At 36.5% G+C, this 18,549-nt stretch overlaps 1 protein-coding gene across 7 annotated transcripts; it reads right to left on the bottom strand.

Annotated features, from left to right (window-relative positions):
- Window positions 1-2,306: 2,306 nt before the first annotated feature.
- Window positions 2,307-18,475, bottom strand: MC2R (melanocortin 2 receptor). Of its 7 annotated transcripts, XM_083822711.1 has the most exons (4): window positions 15,587-18,475; window positions 14,699-14,808; window positions 10,339-10,429; window positions 3,574-3,728 (listed from the first exon to the last, which is right to left on the bottom strand). In XM_083822711.1, exons 1-4 carry the CDS (start codon window positions 15,762-15,764, stop codon window positions 3,622-3,624), a joined length of 486 nt encoding a protein of 161 aa, XP_083678837.1. In that variant the 5' UTR covers window positions 15,765-18,475; the 3' UTR covers window positions 3,574-3,621. The 7 variants fall into 7 exon arrangements, 5 of the variants coding, with proteins under 5 accessions (XP_083678835.1, XP_083678833.1, XP_083678836.1 ...); XM_083822709.1 differs by having other exon boundaries at window positions 2,307-3,728; window positions 10,339-14,808; XM_083822707.1 differs by having other exon boundaries at window positions 2,307-3,728; window positions 14,699-18,475.
- Window positions 18,476-18,549: the final 74 nt, after the last annotated feature.

Raw genomic sequence — 18,549 nt, forward strand, 5'->3', positions numbered from 1 at the left:
TCAAGATGCCTATTTTTCTGAAAGTCTTGCCCAGGATCATAATTCAAGAAAGCATGATTTTTCTTACAGTTGTTAAACTATATTTGTCTTGCTCTTTTGTGAACAAAATTAAACTGCTATGCAAGTCTGTCCCTCACTGGCGTACCAACTGCTTCAGTGGAATTAATTCCCCTGGGTGCCTTTATCAGATTTGTTCACTTTGTTCCTGAACATAAAGTTCAGTTCAAAACAAAACAACAGAAACAGAGGAGGAGCTTCTGGTTTTGCAGTAAGTGACCGGGAAAAGTTTTGTTGCCACAGGCATGAGAAGTTCTCTGGGCACTTCTGTATGAAACATCGGTTGTAGTACTACTTATTTGAAGAGACAAGATCTTCCATGCACCAGAGTTGTTCCTTCTAGGCTTAGGTGGGATCCAAGATGTACTTATTTCTCCCAAAGTTAAGGTACAGTTCTGGTTCCCAAATACTTGTAAATTAACACTGGGCAGATGAAGGAAAAATCACATAACCTAAGAAGTGTTCACTGTTATACATTAATATTATCAGAGTTTCAAGAGCATCTTCAGTACAAGACAATGAAGGCTTCACAAATCATGGCTTAAAGAATCTGTTCAAAGACCAACACAGGGAAGTATATAGAGATACCAAGATGTGAAACAGAGAAACTATTTTCTTAGAGACTGCTCAACTGATAAAATGCAAGCCAAATTTACAGCCAATTAGGAAGTAACATATGGAGATTTACCCATATGCTGACATGCAACAAGGACTGATAGACTTAAAAAGGAAAATCTACCTAAGGAACTTTTTTTTTTATTCAGGACTATTTTATGCTTTTTCTGATTCTGCTTCCCCAGAAATGAAATATTTTCAAATGAATACTCCATTTCAACAGAATTAGTGCAAACTGAGAGAGAAAATTCTTATGTGCCTTTTGAATTTTCTTTTTTTTAATTGTATGCTATTTTATTTATTTTTATTATTTTCAGTTCTAACAGTCATTTCTTGCTGTGCAGATATACATTTGTTCTGCTTTTGATGGAAAGAAAATAATTTATTATTAGAATAAAATTTGACTATATTTGAACTTCTTTCTGAACTTGCATTTTATTGACAAATGATTTTCTGTAATAAATATATAGGTTTATTTTATTTATTTATTTATTTTTCATTTTAGTATACCTTATCTCATTTAAGATATTTTCTTTGCTTAGTTCTGGAGAGGCTTTCAGGTATATTGGTTCCTTTCTTACATCTTTATCTGTGATCTTAAGTCTCCCTGAATACTTGTACTTTGGTCCATATTCCATATATCTTGAAATTCCTGTTTTTATTAGTGTATCAGAAGAGTAAATTCTTCTATTTATCTATGAATTCTAATAGATTTTCTCTTTTCCTCTCCTTCCTGTTCAAGCCATGCTTTGGCTTCCTCAGTTTCATGGCTGTCTCTTACTAAATATTCTGTTTCTGGCACAGCTGAATAACTCTATGGAATTAATCTGAGGTTAATTCCTTACCATATGCTCTGGACTGCTTTAGGATATTTTGCTGTGAAAGCTATTCTGCCTTACAGTTTTTCAAGTTTAGTATTGTTTTGGCAAGGACAACTCAAAATTTTCTCACTAGGATTTTGCAAATTACAAACTGTTTTGTATCATCCTTCCAGATTGGCTAGCTGGTTCCTCATCCAGGTGGCTGACTTCCTTGGAGGTCTTTGAATTGTCTGTCTGGTATTTACTCTTTGAATTCCTTGTTGTGGCATGTTTAGAAAACTATGGCTTTATCAAAGTTCTTTTACTGTCTGTGAAACCTATTATTTTATTAAAGGAAGCTGGCCTAGGGACTTCTAGTGGGGAGCTGGCATGGCCAGCAATTCTCTTTGCTAGTCCAGACCTGGCCTTGGTGTTTTAAAATTCAAAACCTTTTCAAAATTCTTTCCTACCAGAACGATTTTATGTTGGAAAAAACTCTTCAGTCACTAAGAATAACTTTTAAACCAAAATAAGTTCATGTGGACTCACACTCCAAATTTTTTTTTTTTTGACACTTAGAGCATACTAATTGCATGATTTTAAGGAGAATAGATGTTAACGAACAAAGTAATGAGTTCACTTTGCCAACAAAGTCTATACACATGTCCATATTTTCTGCTTTATCGTAGACTTTTATATAAACATGAAGTTCAGAAACAAGTATTCATTTATTTGTGATTTAAACAACAGAATTTTAGAGTAGTATACACCTTAAATTGAAATTACTGATACAAAATGAGTTGGCATAAATTAATCTCTTGGGTTACACAATACTTGCAGAAGATTTATATTTGAATTTTTCTGAAATGACAAAAGATAATTGTTACAGTTATTTTTAGACTGTTGCATGAAAATTATGAGCAGAATTAATCAGTAATATTTCTGGGTGTTTGGTTGGCAAAGACTTATGTGCATACTTAACTCATAGGTATTCTTCAGTAGACCTCTTGAAATCACTGGCAGCATTCTCCAAGCATAATATTACTTTGGGCATCACTTTTAGTATTTTTAACTGTGAATTTGCATTGCACAGTGCCCCAGTGAGTGTGCTTCTGTATTTTTGTTGTTGTTGTTTAGTGTCTACCAGTTCCAGTTATACCTGGCACAGCAGAACATCTTCCTAAATGTACTCCGTAATTCTGGGCTTCGGAATGCAAAAATCATAGGGTCAATGATTGCATTGCACATTATGAGGGTCCCATTCACATGGAATATGGACATGTAGCAGGCACAGTAAGGGTTATGTGGGCAAAACCTTGCTAAGAGGATGTGAAGAACAAAGGGGGCCCAACAGCAAAGGAAGACTCCAAGGAAAATAGTCAGTGTAATGGCTCCTTTCATGTTAGTTCTCTGATGGACTGCACTGGTGGGCAATGAGGCGATCTTTTTAGCATGAGATCGAGCAAGGAGGAACATATGTACATAGAGGCACAGTATAAAAAACATCATTAAAGGAAATAGGATAGTGAAGGGAATAACTGTAGCTGCTTCATAGGAGAAGAGGGCAATGGCAATGCTACTGCCAGCACAGAATGTCCAAATGATTGCCAAGATGATCAAAGCCCTTCGTAGTGTCATGATATTATGGTATCGCAAAGCATAGAAAATAGTGATATATCTGTCTGCTGCAATAGCTAACAAGCTGAAAATTGACCCCAGTAAAGACAGAATGAACATGGAATCCATGGCATCATCCAGCTTTTTCTCAAAGTCCCCACGACGAGTCAGGTACCCCATTTTGCACAAGATAATAAAGATGTTCTCCAGAGTTTTGTACAAGCTACCTAACATGTCTGAAATGGCTAAACTACAAATGAAGAAGTACATGGGCAAGTGCAAATTCTTATTTCTAATGACAGCAATAAGGACAAGCAGATTTTCCAATATGCCAGCAGCAGCAACAGTAAAAAAAACTTCCTCTGGCACCACGACCTGGGTACAGTCAGTGACATTTAAGGAAAAATCACTTATATTTTCAAGGGAAGGAATACTTGTCTGCCCTAGGTGTTTGATTAGATTGGAAGGTCTTTCAGTGCTCATTTCTTCTGTTTGTGGAAAGATTCTGGATTGTTGTTTCTCAGGCTTGGCTTTACTCTGAAGCTGACCTGTCAGTCAGACCATCCTTCTTTTGATGAAGGCTTTCTCCTTCAACTGGAGCAATTTGAAGAGTTAACTGAAATATTTTTTTTATTTCTCCTACAATAAAACACATAGAAGCATAAATATCAAGAAGAAAATTGCCATGTCGAAAAAAAGCATTTGAAATGTCAGCTATTGCAGTGGAATGAACATATATCATCATCTGAGCGAGGCAAAGTTGATTTGGATAAAATGAGTGGCTCCAAGCTTTGCAGTGCCTTGGGGGAAAACAAAGTGTAAATTCTCTGTTAGCTTCAAATAAGTTTTAAAAAATATAGTATAGTGTAGTTTTCTTTACTAACAAACATCCCATGTTTACTGAAACTGATTTCACAGACTTCAAGAATTTGGCAGTCTTTACTGGCCAGCTGTTTGTTTTGAGAAAGTCTGGCATTTCTCACAAGATTTGCAGTATTATTAGATACGAATGAGACTAATGCCAAGATAAGCTGTTGTCCAGAGCATTAACATATTTACCACCACACTGCTGATAGTGAAACAAAATGCCCTTAATTTAGATGTGAACATTTGTAAATATTGATTTTTTTTCAGAAGCATGTTAGATAGCAGTGAGAAGCTGCCTTTTCCTGCAAATTGAAATATTCCTTGGATTTGAACGTATTTAAAGCAAAATCTTTTCTTGGCTGTATTTACAACTATCTAAAAGACCAAATGTTTTATTGAGATGACTTTTTTTTTTTCTCTGTAGTGATCCTGATCTAACTTATGTGAAAGCCTATGGGAATCTTTCCAAAAGATGAGGCTTTTTAAGCTATTCATTAAGTTGTAAATGCATACGATATTAATTTGGCTCAGATATTACCCATAGACAAAAAAACTTTTCTTGTAATTTTTATTTATGAAGCCATTTGTGAAACACAGATACAGTTTGGACATTCGGAGTGTCTCCCTTTTTAAGACCTGGTATATTCTCCCTCCTTTAAGTATTTGGCACTTTCATAACTATAAGTCTTGAAATGCATTTGGACATCTGTTCACAGTCAGGGTTGCTAAATGCCATGATGCCCTTTATTACTCTTTCAAAGGATGAAGTCAAAAGTTTTAACTACTTTGTATGCAACGTTCTCTTTAAGTGTTGGTGCCTATCTGTAAATGGCACAGCTGAACTGCTGCTTGAATGTGATCAGCTCTAATACAGATGACTGTGTTTAGCCACATTTTAAGGGAAAACAGGCTTGTGACCTGGGTTTGCTAATATCATCTGCTGAGATTGCCAGCAAGGCCGCTTCACATGTGGTGAAGAGTGCTGAGACCTGGACAACCAGAAAATACGAACTCAATTGAAGGAAACTATTAGCTCTCTTAAAAGAAAGCATTCAAGTGAATGCCCATACTTATTTGAAAACAATAGCTCTGTAGTGGAATACATTAAGTGCGTTTTACTGAAGCACATGTGGACATTTCCACAGACAATTAGGTCAATATCTGTCATCATGTGCAAGAGACGCAGCAATGTCTTTGTATTGGTGTGATTTTCCTATTCTCACCTACAGCTACTGTCCTAGTTAAGTTTTATGTTTTCTAATCTAGAAATTTGTTTAACAACTTAGTTTTCACTCTTAATAGAAAGTCAACATGGACACTTCAAACACAGTTTCATTTCAATGGGATTTGAACAGGAAAGTCAGTTGGCAAAAATGCTTTTGTTACGCCCATATTCTCACGGAACACTTTTTCAGTAATGCTACTTTACTGGTACATCATATTGCTGAAATTACCTGCCTGATAATCATTATGGCTCCTTCACTGAAACCTTAAGACATTATGAATGGCATGATATATTATATTTGCTGCTTTTTACAAATAGAAAAATTGTTAATTTTACAATAACTCGATGTTGAGCGTAGCAGTTGGTTAGAGAAGAGATCTTGTAAAGGCTTGTGGGCAGTTACACCAAACTGAATGATTACATTACAAACAACTGAATGTTGTTTTCAGGCAATTAACAGAAGGCCAGGAAAAGACATTCCTCTTTTAGAGATTCTCATGCCAGCATGCATACGTGGCTATTGCAGACTATTTTATTAGGACTCCATGAAGGATGTTACCAATTATCTCCTTGTCTGATGTTTCAGTGCAGTAAATAGTCACACTGTTTCTGTCTGAGACTTCCCAGACAGAAATATCAATGTATATACAGTGTTGTACATGAATAGTAAATCCAGTGCTTGATCTACACAATGCATATTTTGATCATACCTCTGTAGTAAGTCGCATATTTATGGGATTCATTTGCCGCTACAAATCTACCAGACAGTGTGTGAAGTAGTTTAACACTTCTGAGCAGCATGGGATAGACAGAGTACATACAGGATGTAAAGCTGTTGTAAACATGATTGGTAACTTCAGCGTGTCCTAAAAGCTGACAAAAAAGGAAGACGCAGGAATATCTTGGTGCTTGGATGTGTATTTCTACAGGCAGCTGAAATTAGAGCCAAGGTCATTTCACACCAAACTATGAATGGTCATCAGGTGAAAATAGTTCACCTTCCTGTGTTGGTTGCACTACCAGAGACTGCTTGGATGCAACAGACTTCCTCTCCACTGTCAATGCCTTGTCAGTTTGCCACATCATTGTATTGTCCAGAGAGAGGATTCATTTCATTCACCATCATCAGTCTCTGGTAGAGCTCAGGTTTATCTTTTGCAGGTATCTGCAGAATCAACCTTTCACAGCTAGTGCTTATATGTCAGAATTGTTAAAAATAGGACACAGCAATTTAAGAATAAAAGAGTGCTATACTTATACGATAATCTTTTTCCCCCATCAGTGGCTGAACTATGTGGATTTTCCCTTTCTTGAGGTCATTCACAATCTAATAATAATTTTCCCTGACTGTAGCAAAAGCATTAAAGAATAAAAAGCGATAAATATAAAAAAGGCCCTTTAAGTTTGAAACACATTTGCAAATTGAATGATAAGTATCACAAAACCAACAAAAACCTCAGGCCTTTTCTTCACATGCTTAAATTGGGTCCTGGAGGGAGAATTCAACAGCTCAGTCATATTGGATAGTCAGAAACATTTTTTGTCTAGAAAGTAGCTGTCTTCTGAGCTAGGCTAATGGTCAGTGAGCTGGCAACAATAGTGAAGTTACTAAGATTTATACATCTATAATATTACCAGCAATTTTTATTTAGTTTGTAGTTACCTAAAGCAACATGAAGCAGGGAACTGAAGGACTAGAAGCCAGGACTGGAAAATATACTGACAGTATTGTAGAAACATAGGAAACAAATAGTTTGGATTACCTGTCAATTATATTCATTCACTGTGATTATGGCTTAGCTCTTTACAACACTCTGACATTTGCAAAGCATGCTTGCACTGTATATATTGCACAGCTAGGAGCCAGCACCAGTACTTCAACTTATGACAATGCTGAGAAAGCCTCAGTGGATGTTGGGCAGTCTCAGCACTGTACAGGATTAGCCTTGGGCACAATGCATAATTCTTTCCTGTTTGCCCAGTGCCTATCGATAACAAAAATTCAATTTTCCGTGCAGTAGAAATACAGTGACTTAGCACCTGAAAGGTCTGGGAGTAACCAGGTCTGCAGTTGATTTTGATTTTGTTTTCATTGTATAAACAGTTATTCATTGAATAAATAAATAAAGCACTTCCTTCAAAGCATTTACTTCAATCTCAACATGTTAAGTAAACTGGTCTGGTCAGCAGTAATAACAATAAGCATAATTTCAGCTGTGAACCATAATGAGAAGATATTGCATACTTTAAATACTATATCATTTCACAGGTTTCTTTGCTCTCTATTCGTTACTAGAAAACCATAGCTCTCCTTATTGGAGAGACCCCATCTGTATTTGCTCTCTAAACAGATGGTGGCAACTGAAAATTGAAAGGGTATTGAGTATTCTCCAGCTTTTGAACTCCACAATGCAGCTTAGATAACTGGCCAATTATGTAGATGCAATGATTTGTTTCTAGAACCATGAAATGTATTAATTCCCCATGTTTCTGTGTTGACTTTTTTTTTTTTTTTCTTAAGTCGTTTATTAGGAATGTAGAAGAACAAGTGTGGTGTGTTTCAGACACAGTACATAAAGTATACCTCACAATTCATTCAGTATTTACAGAGATACCTGTTTTTTTTTTTTTTCTCACTTAAAATAATATGGTCTTTTCTCAATGAAAAAAAAATAAAAATAAGGTGTTAACAACTGTCTACTGATGTCTTTATCTCAAGCATTTCATACTGAAAGCTGTCTGGTGTTTAAACTCTCATTGGCTTAAGTAAAAGTACCTTGGGCATCAGGGCACCTGGAAATCTGTTCAGCATGGTTCTCCTTCTAGAACTTGGTCATAGTGGAACATGAATCCCTTGTGGAAGTGGTTGGACAAGGAGTGTGTGGCTGGTTACGCTGCCTGGTAAAATAATATGGTCTTTTCTCAATGAAAAAAAAATAAAAATAAGGTGTTAACAACTGTCTACTGATGTCTTTATCTCAAGCATTTCATACTGAAAGCTGTCTGGTGTTTAAACTCTCATTGGCTTAAGTAAAAGTACCTTGGGCATCAGGGCACCTGGAAATCTGTTCAGCATGGTTCTCCTTCTAGAACTTGGTCATAGTGGAACATGAATCCCTTGTGGAAGTGGTTGGACAAGGAGTGTGTGGCTGGTTACGCTGCCTGGTGTTGCTTTCTTTTTCTGAAAATGACAGCTGAAGTCATGTGCTTGTCCATGGATGGGAGCCATATACGTTTTCAGTGACTTCAATTCAAGCCATTACAAATTTATATCAAAATACTTTTGAAAAAAATCTATGGATATCTACCTTTTTGCTTGTTTCCAGCTTTTTCATATGTACAATGCATTAAAGATGGTAACGTGCCACTTAAAAACATTGATGTGGAGATGTAGTATTTAAAGCAAATGAAAGAACAACTTGTTTGTTTGTTTGTTTGCTTTGTTTCATTCATTAGGTAAGCAATGGCTTTCATGGTGATGAAGGGGACTGTGCCTAATATCAGAAGGCAAGCCACGAGGACAAGCTGTTCCTTACACTTTCTAATGGGTATTTCCTTTTGTCTGCCAGGTGTGCTTAGCCCTGAACAGGAAGTAAGTGAAAGAGAACAGCACACAGAGTCCGACTCTGTCATTCCTTTTGCAACAAGGAACATTGCATCGTTCTTTACAAATGTTTAAAGTTAACTGTGCCAGAGAAATTATGCTACGATGCTTGATGATTCCTAAAGGCTCTGCTCTATTTGGGCCAGATGATCTTGGAGGTCTTTTCCAACCTTAATGATTCTATGATTAAATGGTCTAATAGCTTTTCTGGCCATAGCTGAAGAAAGGGTTGCTGGCTGCTTCAAAGCATTTAAAGTATTTTATCGACTTCTAGGTGACCATGATTAAAGTATCTCAGCATAGCCTGCATAAAAGAAAAAACAAAAACAAACAAACAAACAAAAAAACACAAAAAACCCCACAAAAATCAACCCTATGTCTGCTTGATGAAACAGCAGTAGATCATATGTAAACATTCTCAGCTACAATTTCTATTATTTTTAAACTCTTGAAAGAAATAGTTTCCTCACATGGCCTGGGTTTTAGTATTTATTGGACAGGCCCAAGGTGTGCAGGAAACATCTGAGAAACTGCTGATTAACTTTAATGGCAGCACAGTTCTTCCTGTGAGTGCCTGGCCTACATGAGCTTCCGAACCTACAGAGAATATGTGATGCGTTGGTGCTACGGTGCAGCAGCAGAGACAAACTTTTCTCTCCCAGATGTCACACGTAAGGAGCACTGTAAACAAGAAGCTTGTGGGTGGCTTCACAGTTTTGTTATTAATAATGGATAAATATTGTTCTTTTTGAACTGAGCTGTGAAGCAAAACACGGAGCATCCTTTTTTTTCTGTATGGAGAAGAGATGACTGGTGACGTTGAGTGGTTATGGTTTCACAGCAAGCCCTGAGCCACCATAGCAGCTTGCTGTGATGAAAGGCTGAGTTCCACCTCTCCCTTCCCACCTCCCCATTTCTCTGCTCCTGCCTGTCACTTCTGTCATCTCCCTCGAGCCTAGACAAACCTTTTCTTCTCTAAATAACAATAGCATTTCTTGGTGTGTATACATGTGTATTACCATGTGTAGGAGGTGGAGCAGTAGGAGGAGTGTGGTGCTCAGTGACAATACTCAGGTGACCTAACCCACTCTGAACTCTTTTTTGCAGTTACCAGTCCCAACATAAACATAAACATAACCAGTCCCTTGCTGTCTGCATCTAGCTCAGGCATCCCTAGCAGCATAACAGGTTTTGCGCAGGCTGCAGCATGAATAGTTACTCGGTTTTGAAGCTCAGATGCCAGAGTTTCTCCTCTGCTAGGGCCTGATAAACCAGATCCTTCCTTTAAGGAAATTATTCAACGCCCTACGGGCCCTTCCTTTGGGAATCCTATGGAAAGTCTTGGTATTTCCCAGCAGTAACGGGGAGAGTAGAAAAGTGTGTGTTTGATAACTTTCTTTTACACAAAACTAATAAATATCTGCATTTTAAAAGACATTTTATGTTACAAGATTTGTTCAGCAAACACTGGACAAAACAGAAGTTATGATTGCGAAAGAGTGACAGCATCAATTTCCATCCTGTTCTGAATGTGAGCAGACTTAGTTGCTTACCTTTAGGTCTGACAGGAAGAACTCTCTCTGACGAAGGTAGAAAAATAATTTTCCCCTGCTTGCTGCTGCAGGCACATACAAGAACAAAGTCCTGTGTGTTCAGAGAGCAGTAAGACAAACAGACTGTGTGCTTATGTTTCATCTTGCAGCTGCTAAAATATCAATCTTCTTATTGAAGTATATGTCTCATATGAAAAATTTATTTTATACAAAGTGTATTAATTGAGATATTGATATAAGCACAGTCTTTTTTCTTCTAAGGCTCTTTTTTTTTTTTTTTTTTTTTCAAATTACATTCTAGGTAAAACAATATTAAATAAGGACACAAGAAAACTACAGTGAAAAATTAAGATAAGATGATACCTGGTGTTTCATCTTATCATCAGCTGAAATTTTATGAACAAGTCCAATCAACAACCACAGGCTGTTAGATCATTTATTCTTTTGCTTTGATCTCCCTCTAGTGTTCAACAAAATAGATATTAATGGCTGATTACAGCTAGTCTTGCTTTCTCATGTGTTCCCAGGACACTATATGCAGCCTAACTTCATTTTCATGAACTGGCATCAGACCTAGATAAATGTTTGTTATGTGTCTTGGAGATTTACTGCATCAGAATAAGGAGTATGTTCCATATGATTTCAATGTCAAGTACTTTCATAGAAACAACTTCACACTGATAAACATAAGAGACAACAATGATACAATAAAAAGGAAATGTACACACATACAAACTAAATACAGAAAAAATGTTGTACCTAAAGTCACATGTATGCTAACTGGACTAATTACTAGCAAAATGTTTCTTATACAGTTATAACTGTGGCTTGCTTATAAGCAGAATTTCTAGAGTGAAATTAGGCTGCAAATCACTCTCGTTGGAATTTTAAATGTCAGATATGTACGTATATGCTGAACAGAATTCTATATAATTTGTATTTTCCTGACTTTCAAAACTGTACAAAGGAATTTTCTGACTGGATCGGAAACTGGACAGACTGAAGGCCTTGCAAAGAATACAGATGAAGTAAATCTAAAAGACATGTTTAATTCTTACTGATACATCTTTTCCTTTTCCCCATATGATCAGCTTTAAAATAATACAGCTATATGTTTTTTTTTTCTGAATAAAGAGAAATGTCACTTCAGGCAACACAGATTTCCCCATTCATATTTAATCTTTTAGGTATATACGATATGCCACAACTTTGCTGTCAACAACAACAAATGCATCTAGGCTATTCAAACACTGTATTGGCCAGGACTATTTCTCTCAATACAATGCATGCAGCCTCATTCAAAACATTATGCAAGCCCTGGGTATTTCAGCAAAAATGCTGTAAACAAGAAAAATAAAAATGCTTAAAAAAAGATGGACTGAGATCTCAATATGTTTAAAATATTTGCAGTAGCAGAGAGAAAAAAGGAATTATTTAATATATTTATGAGGGAAATGAGAAAGACCATTAAAATGACAGTGGGAAAAGTAGATTAAAACTGAAAAGTCAGGAAATGTTTCCTAATTGATTAACTCCTTTAGGCACTGTAATTTTTCACATACAATTGCTGAGACTGTAAGCAATGCTGTTATCTCAAATATCTAGAATTAAAAAAATATATATAAAATGTTGGTGGTTATATAAAAATATTTTCTTTGCCATGAGGCATAAATGCAGAATGCCCACAAAGTCATTAGATGAAATAACCTTCCTCCTATCAAGTGTATGGGCCATTTATTGAGAATGAGTAAACAAATGAGAGAAAAAATAAAACTTGTACAAAATCAAGGTTGTAAATGCTTGAATACATTAGTGACTGTTGTTTTGTTTCCTTGTCCAGTACTTGCACTTTGGAGGGGCCTTCCCATCAGGACACACAACATGCTGTGCTGGGAGAGGAACATGTACAAGTCATTTAATACACAGCTAGAAGAGAAGTGAATGAAATTCAGTGAAGGTTTCTCCATCTGTGCAGCTGGACAGTAGACGTGATCATGAGAGTTTATTTTTTGGAAACACACGGAGTCCTACTCTCCATGAATCCTTTTTAAAATTGTTAATTTAAAATTTGTTTTATTTTTTTTTTGTTTTCTTTAAAAGAAAGAAAAAAATACGTCTATCATAATTTGTAGCAACATAATCTACCTATGGAAAAAACAAAAACAAAAAAACCTTGATGCTTCTGGTGCAGGTAATTGCTTTGGAAATGATGTACTTGTACCATTGGATCACATCCTTCACTCTAGTACATCAGTCTCAATCCACTGGAGTGACATGGTGACAAGTTACAATGATCTACACCAACCGAATATGTTTCTTTATTAAGATTGTAGTAGGCTGATTCATGTTTCTCTCTGAAGCATTAGTTACTGTGCTTCAGACTTTACCGACTGCTTTTATTACACTATTCTTTCTTATTTACTTCTTGAATAAATGAATTTTAAGCCTATGTATAACTGTAACTTTCTACAAGGAATGAAAAATAATAGTGAATTTGAATGCAGGACAAATAGTTCTCTGGGATCATTGTAAAGATCAATCAAGAGGCCTTCAAGTGACATTTCTGAGGCCACTGCTCTGTTCTTACTCTTTCCAGTAAATCATTAAGTTTGTCAGTAATAGTGTCATCACAGAGATGTTGTTATCAACAAGTGTGAAGGAAATCTCCTGTACAATGAAGCATTAACCATTTCTTGAAAGAGAAGTTCTGTGTTTCTGCTCTACGGAGAGCTGCTCTCCAAGGTGTTTTTTAGGAGCCATCCATCTTTTTTCTCTGTCTGTGAATGCTCCAGTAGTTGCAAATAAAACAATGATTAAAATAGATGGAACTACTAGAAAAATCTTTTGTATTTTTAAATGACAGAATACAAGAGTGTGAATTTACACTGCATTCACTCCTGTTTAAGCACACTATCTTGTAAACCCATGTATGTCTTATTGAGAGAAAATGCATGAAAGAAACAAGAGCTTCTTTCCTGGGAGCTACTTAAAAATACTGTTGCGCTTTTTATCTTGCCACAGAACTAATATACTTACATCTCTTTATGCTAAAAAGTAAAAATAATGAAAAGACAGTTATTAAAAATGAATTCAACAGGTGATTACTTTCTCTGGGAAACCTGTATGATGGGTGCAGGGTGCAGAAAATATCTCTTTGAGATGCTGCTTTTAAGAGCTGTCTTCATGCTCGTCTCTTTGGGAGGGAGAAGTACTGGATAAGAAAACAAATATGGGGAGAGTCAACTCCCAGTTCTGCAAGCCCACAAAAATCTGATTGTTTTGGAGCAGTGGCCACATGAAGCTTCAGTCTGATTGTGTGTTGGCATCCACTGTTGATGCAACTTCTCCTATGGGCAGAAGTAGCCAAAGTCTCATTGAAAAAGGAGTGCTGTTATCTGAAACCACTTCTGGAAAGGTGTGAGAAGTTCAGAAATATGTCCCTGATTAGGTCATTCTTGCTTGTCTTTTCCATGCATTAGGATCTGGAGCTCCATGGGAATGGTGCTGTGGTAAACAAGTATTTCCATTTCTGCACAGGTATCACAGAACTAAGTGTATATAAGTGTGTATGTGTGGTGTCATTTGGCTTCTGCTTATAGTCTAAAAAAAAAATTAACAAGGATAGCAGAAGAATAACTGTTAACTCAGGTATATGCAATAATGTGTGTTAAATATAGGCATTTACTCTGCCCAGGTTTTCCTTCAAAGCTCCTTATGCTATGCTCTGCCTTCCTCAGCTGCGTGCTGCAGACTAACACAGGGTTAAGTATCTAAGAGTTTTGGCAGTCAGAGTGCACTGAAGTTCAGTCTTCTGTCAGTTATAGTGCTGAAAATCTGTAATAATATCAGGTAGATTGTTGGAATTGCTCAATATCTGCACGAGACTAAGTGAAAACAGAATTTGGTCTTGCTGCAGCAGAGTGAATGTTGGAAAGCAGTAACTGGCAGGAGTAGCACTCCTTGTGTTATTTCCAGTCCAGATCCAAGAAGACTCATTGATGACCAGTTAGAAAGAGATGTGTGACTTCTGGTTGATGCAGTGAAAAAAATGAGTTGAATTGGGGAAAAGCAGTATCCAAAAGATAAGAAACATGTCAATGGAAGCTTTCCTACTGTATAGCTTAACCTCAAGTTGTAAAGAGGAAAATCTTACTCAAGCTTCACAAAAGAGAAAAAAAAAAAAAGAAAACCACTTCTGAAATTTTATGTTAGAGAATAATATTGCAAAATGAATGATGTTAGGGATCATTACAAATATGGAACTTCATTAAATGAATAATATCGCATCTTTCATTACTTTATCCAAGCAGGCTTCCTGAGTTTTAGATAGATTTAGTAGATTTAGTAAGCTCCCACTTACCTGCTTGTGAAACAACTTGAGAGCCAGTGTGCTGGTAATGCTGGGAGCAAGATTACTTATAAAGGAAATGAAGCCAACATAGTATTTGCGTAAAGGAAAGCCTGGAACATCTAAATCAAAGCGAAAGACAGTTATCTCATTGGCATAACCTTGAATTAGGGTCATTTAAAAATAAATCATCCACTTTCTCAGAGAATTTTTATACAAAAAAAAAAAAATCAAGAAGATTGTCACTGTGTTTGCTTTTCAGTCTAAGACCTCTACCAAAGACATGACTGGTAGCACAGATGACAAGTTAACAAGGTAGAGAAAGTGTTGGTTGAAAGCACCCACATCCAGCTGTACCAGACTGGACAAAATTAAGAGATCGTGACAGAGAACTGTAACTGAGGTCATAAAGGTAAAAAAAAAGTACTGAGCTTTAACAATATTTCCTAAAGAGGTGGCAGTCCCTGCTACTGAAACAAACTGGTTGTGGGGAGATTAACATAAGTAAGTTACTATTCCATTTTTTCCTTAGGGAAAGACTTCACATTTGGATCTATTAAATAGAGATTGGAGATAGCAATGCCCAAAAGCAGAATCATATTCTTAACAGTATAAACAAAGAAAATTTGATTGCTGCCAGGGAAGTGAACAAAAAGCTCAAAGCTTATAGAAAAGGTAAATTCATTCTTAGGAACAGAGGTTTTCATTCACCTCTGTGCAGGACTGGTGAAAATTCAACCTGTCTGTAATTGGCAGTCTGACAGCTTCAGTGAGAGTCATGTGGGTCCCTAGCACATAAAAATTGGAGGTGAAAAACTTTAGCATCACATCCAAGGGGAGAGAACATGAAGAAAAACAAACCAAACCAAACCAAAAACTTTAACAAATAGAATACATCACCGTACTCCAGCATCTTCCATTTTTCCAAGGAGGAAGAAAGAAAAACCTCACTCCCATTTTCCACCCTCAATGGCACACAGTTTTCATCTTTGCTTTTTATATTCCATTTCTTTAGAACATTTAGACCTATTGAGTGCAATTGTGATACATGAAGAAAATTATTAGTGAAAGTATGCATGGCATGGAAGAATAAGACACAGTCAACACAACTGTGTAACAGGAGTACAGAATATTTTCTTTGATTTCTTTTCCCCTGCTCTGCCTATCATTTGAATAGCTTCCTCCAAACACACCTGTGCTGTTTGCTCCTGAGAACCAGCTTCAAAAACATTCATTCTGTATCATGTCAGGTGGCCCACATTCAGGTTCTTTGCACTATTTGCACCTGAAGACACTTGTTAGTGCCTTGGAAGTTAGCTGTGGAAAGTCTTCACTTCTTCTTGTGCTGTGAATTTCTTTCCTAGACTAAAAGTTCAATATGCAATCTAGCAGTGTATTGTATGCACAAAAATGTTGACAACATAAAGTGTAGTAAACAACTAATAAAAAAAAAGTCTGTAAATTTGTGCTTACATTTTATTTCAGCTGCAGAGAAAAGATACACACTGGAGGCACAGAGCCTCTTCACTCAGCCCTATGCAACAAGTTAGTTTGGATCGTGTCCACTTTGAAAGTGAAGAGTCAGAATTCATAATAATTATGTTCATGGCCATGTACAATACAGAAATTCAATTTTTACTTTAAGTCTAGAAAGTCAGAAGGTACTTGCTGTCAACAAAGACAGCTCTACATTGATTTAATTGTATTCTGGAGTTTTACCAGGTTATTAAAAAGAATTGGGAACATGCTACAACCTATGATTGTGTTATTATTGTAAAGCTTTTTAGAAGAGCAGAAGGCTCTCAGAGAAGTCTTCTTCAGATTACATTATGCTAACACTGTAGTATGCCTCTACTAATATTTCATATATCTGTGTTCAGATGTAATGAGAATGGTATTCCTACCAGCCCAACAGAGCTGGGGTCATGGGTGTGCGAGAGACAACATTGTGCCTTTGGTTCCAGCTGCAGCTAATAATATTTTCAGCCTCCGGGAGGCACATCGAGTACAAAGCTGCAGCAGTAAAGAGATTAATCTGGATTTACTGTACTTTTAACCTGTCTGTATAGGCTCTCTGCTGCTCAGCAGAAATGTATGATGTTATGGTTAAATTTACAGTGAATGTTTCTACAAGCACTAATGATAATAGTAAGGTTTGTATTCAGAGATTGATTCTGGAGGGTACTGTGAGCATTTAGAGAGGGGATAAGATCCACAGAGGCTCAGAGTTGAGAAATAAATTGAAATACTCCTTAAAAAAACATCTACCTTAACACAATACCCTATGATTTTAGGAAGATCAATTTTTCTAATGTTAATTCTGTTTTGTTTTGTGTTGGGAAAGTGTGTAAAAAGTAAAGAACATATCAGAAGAGGGGCTAAGAGTTTTAGTTTTTCAATGTTTTTTCCTATAAAATATTATTATGTAAAACAAATGTACTATGATGAATTACAATAAAAACAGCTAGAATTTCAGGTAATAAAAAATGAATCTGTGTTATCACGCTCCATAAAATATATTATTTCTATCTATTGAGCTATGAAATCAGATAGTTCTAGTTTGAAGGCTGACAATGCAAAGTAATTAAAGACATCATCACCTGAAAATCATCTCACAATGATTTCATCAGTTCCGCACTTACAAAACTATAGCCAATTTAATACTCATAATGTGTTTGTTTTCATCCCACTGTGTTTCAATTCTGGAGAGCACACAAGGAAACAGAATGTTTTCACATGTGAAGAGACAAAGAGATACAGAAATTGTAGCAATTAATAGCTCTGTCAATAAACTGAGCTTTCAAGGAGAAGACATCATCAGTGATGCTGACCGGAAGAGGAGTACATGAAAACTGGGACCTCAGATGTGCAAAGAAATGCACAAATGCTATTTCCACAGTCTACACAATTTTTCCATCCAGTAGAAAGGCAACAGATCAACTACGGCATTCTACAACATTCTCAGCATGCCATGCAAAATGTCTTATCACTTGGAGCTTTGGAGGAAAGGAAACTATTAAGTTACTCCATCATCAGAAAAAAAAAAATAATCTTTTTGAGGACAGATTGCTAGAGAAGACATTAGCAGGAAAACAGATTTTTCTTAAGCAGAAGACAGCTTAATTGTCATTGGCTTGTAAATCAAGGATATGTGAATATTTGCATTTTTATTGTTGATAATCTAATATTTGCAAAAAGATGTTACTTGTTCTTTTTTTCCGTGACTTGGCAAATATTTTTTTACATTTTTACATTTAAAACATTAAGTATTAGGGAATTTCTGGAGGCACGCTGGTAGTGAATTTATCCCTGAGGCAGTGCCATATGGTCAAACAAATCTTCAACAGGAAAGATTTCAGCCAATTTTTTTCAGATGTTAGCATGTTTTATTTTGTTTATTTATAACAGGTGGTATTAAAATGCCAGCAGGGATTTTTTGGATGAATTTGGGTTAGAAAAAGAAGCCTGAGGTGCAGTACTGGTGTACTTCTGCCTCCAGCCATCACCTCTTGCTTGGTTCACAGCACCTCACAGCTGAACACTCCGGGAAGCTTGATTTGTCATTAATCATAAATACATGCAGCAATATCAAATATGGTGGTGTTATTTTCTTGCACTAAGTAGCTGTACTTAGTGTACTGGAGTGAGAGTAAAAGAAGGAGGAGACCTCCTAGCTTGTGTGCCCTTGCTTGATGAGGCATGGGAGAGGGCAAAGTTGGGAACCAGGAGCCTGAAGGTGAGGGAACAACACCATCTCCATGGTGGAAAGAGTAATAAAAGAAGGTGAGAGGAGGTAAGGGTGGATATGTGATCGTGCTCTCCTTCAGACTGAAAATGAGACCTAGTTTCCTGATCCTCTTACC

This window comes from Anser anser (assembly GCF_964211835.1).
Source record: "Anser anser genome assembly, chromosome: 2".
In the NCBI taxonomy this organism is placed as follows: domain Eukaryota; kingdom Metazoa; phylum Chordata; class Aves; order Anseriformes; family Anatidae; genus Anser; species Anser anser.